Raw genomic sequence first — 7,461 nt, forward strand, 5'->3', positions numbered from 1 at the left:
AAAGTGTGGGGCCCAGAACTGAACACAGTCTCTATCTGAGGCCTAATCAGTGTTTTATATAAAGGTTCATCATAACTTCCTGACATTTGTATTCTATGACCCTATTTATAAAGCCGAGTATTCCGTATGATTTTTTTAACGGCTTTATTTATCTGTCCTGCCACCTGCAAAGATTTATGTACTTGTACTTATATGAACCCCCAGGTCTCTCTGTTCCTTCACCCCCTTTAAGATTCTACCATCAGCTTATGTTGCCTCTCCTCACTCCTCCTCCCAAAAAGCATCATTTCGCATTTATCCACATTAAACTTTGTCTGCCATGTATCTGCCCATTTTACCAGTCTGTCTATATCCTCTTGCATTCTGCTACTATCCTCCTCACTATTCACTACTTTTCCAAGGTTAGTATCATCTGCAAACTTGGAAATTGTCCTCCCTGTACCCAAGTCCAGGTACATAATATAGATCAAAAACAGCAGTGGTCCCAATACCGACCCCCGGGGGGACACCACTGCACACTTCCCTTCAGTCAGAAAAACAACTGTTCTCCACACACTGCTTTTGGTCTCCCATCCAGTTCTGTATCCGCTGCCACTGTCCCTTTAATACCGTGGGCTTCTACTTTGCTTACAAGTCTCTTATGTGGCACTTTATCAAACTGGACACAGTACTCTTAAGTATGGTCTCACGAATGATTTATACAGCGGCAGGAATGCCCCACTATTTTGGCTGCTGTTGATCTTTTGATACATCCCATCATCTGGTTTGCTTTACTTATTGCCCCAGAGGATTGTCGGGAGAGCTTCAATTTATTGTCAAGTTGTATATAAGTGCAAGTTCTTGTTGTTGTTTCTTACCGCTCTGCTCGCCCTCTCCACATTGGCTAACTCAATCTTGCTCTGTGTTTCCCATCACGGACTGAGCCTGGAACGCTCTACTGATCCTGTCCATGTCAAGCTCCGAAATATTGTCAACATTTACTTCACGGCTGTTTGTGGGACGTTGCTACAAATACAGTCACTGCGCTTTGCTCCGTACCCCCATCACCCCAGTCCTTGCCAGGCTCCACCGGCTCCCAATCACCGAACGGTTCGATTTCAAGATCCTCTCACTCGTTTTCAAATCCCTTCATGTCCCCGCACCTCCCTACAACCTCCGACTGCTTACCCCACCCACTCCCCCCACTCCACTAATCGCTGCCTCCGCTCGGCCACTTCCGGCCTCCTATTTGTCCCTCGTGTCCTCCATTGCACCATCGGTGGCTACGCCTTCAGGCACTACGCCCCGAAACTCTGGAACTCTCTCCCTCAATCCCTCCGTCTCGCCCCCTTCCCTCCCTCCCCATCTAAAGACCTTCCTCTTTGATCGCGCTTAAGGCCACATCACCCCACCCCCCCCCCCACCACCCGGTTCAGCGTTGCGCTCCGGGACGCTACCCTGTGTGAAGGGCTGCATATAAACGCAAGTTGTTGTTGTTGCAGTATATCCTGTGGACCTCTTGGGAGACCTTTGGACCATTTGAGGATTTAGGACACCCTCTGTCCTAGTTATTGGTCTCTCGCTGCCACCTTGCGGCGATGATGGTGTAAGACAGCTGAGGATTCCATTCCCTCTCCTCCTTTCCATCCTCCCAGACCGGTTGAGGCAGAGAAAAACATCAAACATTCAGAGAAACCTCGATATTTTAAGCTCTTCTTTACAGCTCATTCTCGCTGTACGTAGCGTAACTCTCTCTCCCTCTCTCTCTCCCTCTCTCTGCAGTTTATTCTCTATTGTATATTTTTTGTGTCCGTGTCCTGTGCTCTCTCTGTACTTACTGTAATTCTCTGTGCTCTACTCCCCCTAATTATTTCGCCCACAAAATCCCCTTTACGGTATATCTTGTGAAGCGCTTTGGGACGTTATGATAAGACGTTATATCAAATGTAGCTAAATACAGCTCATTCTCTCTCTGTATCGTGCAGCGCACTCTGTCTCTCTGTACTTTATTTCTCTTTTATATATAGTGTATCTCTCAATTTTAATCCTCTCTGTACAATGTAACTCTCCATATATGTATGATTCTCTCTATATTTAGTGTAACTCTTATTTCTATACAATGTAACTCTCCCTCTCTCTATATACATATATATACACATATATACATATATACACACATATATACACACACACATATATACACACATATATACATATGTATACACATATATACACATATACACATATACACACATATATACACATATATACACACGTATATACACACGTATATACACACACATATATACATATGTATACATATATATACACATATACACACATATACACATATACACACATATATACATATATATACACACGTATATACACACGTATACACACACACATACACATATATATACATATATACACACATATACATATATACACACATATATATATGATTCTCTCTGTGTATAGTGTATCTCTGTGTATTTTATTGTCTCTGTACACTGTGACTCTCTGAGCTGAGCTGTGCTGTCAGTGTGTCCCTGACTGACTGTGTGTGGGTACACACACACACACACACACGCGGTTGGGGTGAGCTCAGGGGCAGTAGTTTGGGGCAGTGGTTTTGAGTTCCGCGTTGCGGGGCTCTGAGCCTCGTGTCCGCGCTGAGCCGCCGTCCCGGCCCCGCCCCCTGCCCTCAGGCCCCGCCCCCCAGGCCCCGCCCCCCCGCCGCCATCATGGCGCTGACGCTTTACTCGCTGCTCCAGGCCGCGCTGCTCTGTGTGAACGCCGTGGCCGTACTGCACGAGGAGCGCTTCCTCAACAAGAGTGAGTTCACCGGGAGCCGCGTCGGGGCTCAAAAGAAAGAAAAAAATAAAAAAAAAACCGCCGCCGCCGCCGCTTAAAGGGCCGGAGCGGCCCTGTGTTTTTCGTCGGCCGCGAAAAAAAAGCGCGTCGGTGCCCTTAAAGGGGAAGTGGCGTTGTTAAAGGGGAGGGCGCAGGGACTTTATTGGCGGATATCTCTGTCCAGGACACAGGGGAGTGGCGGTTGTTGGGGTCCAGACCCCTTGTGTCTGTTGACTGGTGTTTAATTGTCTTTTTTTAACCTGTTTATTTTATTTCTGGCTGATATATACTTTCTTCCACCCCCACCCCCCCCCCCCATCGCCCCCAATCCCCCCCAGAGTCTGACCGTGGCCGTGGCCGGGTCTCGCCTCTCGAGTCAGGAGGTTGTGGGGTTCGAGTCTCCACCTCTCGGATCGTGAGCCGACGGCGCAGAGACGCCGTCCTTCAGCTGAGACGTTAAGCCGAGCTCCCGCCCGTGCCCTGGTCAGGCGGACGTTGAGGATCCCGCGACGCTATTGGGAGAGAGATGGGAGTTTCTTTCTCCCTGGTGTCCTCGCCGACAATTCCCCCCCCTCTCCCCTCCCCCCCCCCCCCCCCCCACCCCACCCCGAAATACAATTGGTGGCTCGGCTCGCGGCAGTTTCAGGCACGTTGCTGTGTGCAAATTGCGCTGCTGTGTTTTCCTGCAAAGGCTCTTTGAGACACTCTCATGCGTTGTCACGGCTTAACCCGAACGCTTTATGTACACGTGGAGACCTGTAGCGTAGTGGTTACAGCGCTCGCCTCGAAAGCACGAGGACCTGAGTGCAGTTCCCAGGCACGGGCGAAACCTTAGGCAAGTTTCTTTTCTCCACGCTCCTCTGCTTACTTAGCAGTAAGCAAGAATCCGCTTGTTAGTCGAGTAGCAGATCGCTTTCCGTGTGTAATAATCTCCCCCCCAAAAAAAACATTGATCACTCAATCCACGACTGGACACCGCTGTCTGCAATCGGCTGCGACGTTTCACCCAAAAGGCGCACCGTGAATCCACTTTACAGTATATTCTGTGAAGCGCTTTGTGACGTCTCCACGACATGATAAGGTGCTATTTCAAATGCAAGGATTATTATTATAATAAAAAACTACATGGATTCCCCTTCAATCGCTGTGTTTTGGTTGTGTTTTCATGTCCCAACAACTGCACGTAAAGAAAATTACCTTTAGTAATTTTAGTAATTTTTGGTGATGAATATAGTAAATTTGACAATTTCTTTTAGATATAATCAATTGCCATTTCACGTCGTCAACCTCTCAAAGGGCTTAAGGGGATTTCCCTGTGGGGTGTTGTGCCGTGTGTTTACAGGTGAACGCAGCAGCTAATTTGCACACAACCCATCTCACAAACAGCAGGAAAAGTGAATGAGCAATTTTACCTGGAGGATTGTTGACCTGGACACAAGGACAATTCCCTTACCCTCATGATCTCAAGTGTATTCCCTCTAGTTACTCACTCCATAGATGGAAATAGCTTCCCTCTATTTAGGCGATCGAAATCCCTGATCCTTTCAACTGTCACAGTTCTTTTAAGCATTCTGAGACGCCGCCTTCCGTGACGGGTGCTATTAGAAATGCAACTCGTCTCCTCTCGACCGACTCTGTTTGCAGTAAAAACAGGTACAATTTCTCCAGCCTCCTAACCCTAACCTGGTGAATCTATACTAATCCTTGCACTTTGATATAGTGCCTTACTACCTCGTTGAGACGTCTCAAAGCGCTTCACAGGATATACTGTAAAGTGTAGCGTAGTGACTGTGTATTTTGTGAGAGAAATGCAGCAGCCAATCGTCGAACAGCCCTGGGATCTTTAACATCAGGTGAACAGGCAGATTGGACCTCGGGTTTTAATGTTTCATCCGAAGGACGGCTCCTCCGACAATGTAACACCCCCCAATGATTGTATTGGAGTGTCTTCTTAGACGATGTGATTCTAAGTCCCGACGTGGGACTCGAGCCCACAGCCTTCTGACTCCAGAGGCGAGAGGGAGTGTTACCGCTGAGCCAGGCTGATACACTGAGTCTCCTCCTGAATCTCCTCTGTCGTCTCTCTCCCCCGCCTTCCCGCAGCGGAGAGGCTGTGTACTTCCTAACAAGCTAACTGGTTTCTCTCCCCGCAGTTGGCTGGGGCACTGACCAGAGTATCGGGGGATTCGGGGAGGAGCCGGGAATTAAATCGCAGCTGGTAAACCTCATCCGCTCCGTCCGGATGGTCATGAGACGTGAGTATTGAACTTTGACTGACTGTCCAGGGACCTTAGGACGTCCTCTGGACGTGAAAGGTTTCTTGTTTGTTGGGACTCTCCATACACGGACTGACTTAGCATCTTCCTGCTTCCAGAACTTTTTATTTCCTCCCTCCCCCCCCCCCCCCCCCTCCCATATCATCTATACGTTACGGTAAAGTTGTGAAAATTTCAATTTTTACCCCAAATTTACTGAAAACTTCAGAAAAAAATAGTGAAACCATGAAATCCCTGAAATTAGGAATCAGGAATTTCGTGAAAAAGTGATCCCAGCAGTGGCCGGGAATAGAGGAGATCCCAGGATTATCCTTTGGTGTTGTTATTAATAGAGATTTAGACACTGACAAGATAGTAGTGCAGGCCTTGTGTTAACAAATGAACATAATAATAATAATAATAACAATAATAATATTAAGCTTTGACTCATCAGTGAATGAAATGTCACCGGAAATTTATGGTGAATAAAATACACCTTTTCACAATGTGCTATTTATCTGTTGTTAATGCCAACAAATGTCAATGTGAGGCTGTCAATGTGATAAAATGATCACTTTTTCCCGAAATCCCTGACTCCTAATTTCAGTGGGTTTCACAATCATACTGTGACATGAATCTACGTACAGTGAACTCCTGATACCCCGACCCTGGCTTAACGTGTCGCTACCATTTAAGTCATCGCTCTGTCAATAGCCCGTTTATACACGTGCCACAATCTGTCTCTGGCACTCTCAGTTTGGTTTGGAGACTCTGAAGCCCGGTGGCAGGTTTCCGCATGTGTCAGACCCCCGGCTGAAGAGAAGGGGTTTTGAGACGCACACGGGGCGAAGGGACTTCCAAAAGGTGGGGGGGTGGCGATCTTTGACTGGGCTTTGGGTCATCTTTCCCTGGCGCACCCCCAACTCGCGTGCAACTGTCGAGCCCTTGAGACGTCCTCCCGTGGGGCTGTGTTGTGTGTTGTATTGAAACTGATCCTGCCTTCTCTTCCTCCCCGCAGTTCCTCTGATCGTGGTGAACTCCATCACCATCGTGTTACTGCTGCTGTTCGGATGACGGACGACGGGGGGGGGAAAGAACTTCTTAAAGGGGAGGGAGGGGGGGGAAAGGGACAAGGTCGCCATTGAAGAACGTCTTACCCTACAGCCCGAGTCACCGATGAGGTAGCGAAACAAGCGGAGATCTGGGCATGTCCTGCTCTTAGCCCAACAGCCTCTCTCCTCTCCTCTCTCTCTCTCTCTCCCTCCTCTCTCTCTTGCTCTCTTTCTCTCACAGACAGTTATCTTCAGGAGGTTTTTATTGTAAGATTACAAGCCGGAGCCTTCGTTCTTTTGCTTTCGCTTTTATTTTTTGTTTCTCTCCGTTCAATTAATTTGCGGGTTCAACACGGGGAGTGTCTGGCTTGTGCGTCTCTCCCTCTGACTCGGCCATAGAACAGTGGCAACCGTTTTGTTTGGGAATAAAGAAAAATGTTTCACAGCCGTCCTGCGGTTTGTTGGTGTGACTCAGCAGACCTGGCGAGAGAGACAGAGAGAGGGAGGGAGACAGAGAGAGGGAGTAGGGAGCGAGGGTGTAAAGGGAGAGGGATAGGTTAGGAGAGGAGAAGGGTTCAAAGTCTCCAAACCAGACAGATTACCAATCTGTGTCACCTCTACAAGGAATTTTTTTGCGTGCATGGAATGGAGACCGAGAGAGACAGAAATAGAGCGGGGAGAGAGATAGAGAGGAGGGGGTGAGAGAGACGGACACCGAGAGAAAGGGGAGTGAGACAGACCGAGAGAGAGAGCGGCGGGGGGGGGGGGAGAGAGACACAGATAGAGTGGCAAGAGATGGGGTGAGGAGAGAGAGAGAGAGAGACATAGTGTGTGGAGGGGGAGAGCGGAGAGAGAGAGAGAGACAGAGTGAGGGGAGAGAGCAAGAGGAGAGCGAGAGCGGGGAAACGATGTGTGGAAGGGGAGGGGTGGGAGTGGGGAGAGGGACAAAGAGAGTGAGCGAGCGCGGACAGGAAGAGAGCAGGGAGAGAGTCGTGATGCTGTTACGATATCTGATAAGTCTTAGAGGTGAGAGAGCTACCACTGAGTCGGGCCAATCAACAACACAACAGGAGCAATTGCGTTCATACAGTGCCTTTCACGTCAGGAGGACCCACGACCCTGGACGATGAGGGTTTCGCACCCGAACTGTGGATTGGGATCGGGTGGGGAGGGGTGGGGGGTAGCAAGGGGGGGAGAAAGATGACCGAAAGTGCGGTCGAAGAGGAAGGTCTTAAGATGGGCCTTGAAGGAGGCAAAGGAGGGGGTGAGGCAGAGGGGCTCAGGGATGCAATTCCAGAGGGTGGGGGCAGAGAGTCTGA

General features: G+C 48.9%; 1 protein-coding gene across 1 annotated transcript; it reads left to right on the forward strand.

Annotated features, from left to right (window-relative positions):
* Positions 1 to 2,708: 2,708 nt before the first annotated feature.
* Positions 2,709 to 6,590, forward strand: ier3ip1 (immediate early response 3 interacting protein 1). Its single transcript, XM_007885244.2, has 3 exons — positions 2,709 to 2,817; positions 4,989 to 5,090; positions 6,109 to 6,590. Exons 1-3 carry the CDS (start codon positions 2,727 to 2,729, stop codon positions 6,162 to 6,164), a joined length of 249 nt encoding a protein of 82 aa, XP_007883435.1. The 5' UTR covers positions 2,709 to 2,726; the 3' UTR covers positions 6,165 to 6,590.
* The last annotated feature ends 871 nt before the right edge of the window (positions 6,591 to 7,461 follow it).

This window comes from Callorhinchus milii, unplaced genomic scaffold, assembly GCF_018977255.1.
Source record: "Callorhinchus milii isolate IMCB2004 unplaced genomic scaffold, IMCB_Cmil_1.0 Scaffold1, whole genome shotgun sequence".
Lineage (NCBI taxonomy): Eukaryota > Metazoa > Chordata > Chondrichthyes > Chimaeriformes > Callorhinchidae > Callorhinchus > Callorhinchus milii.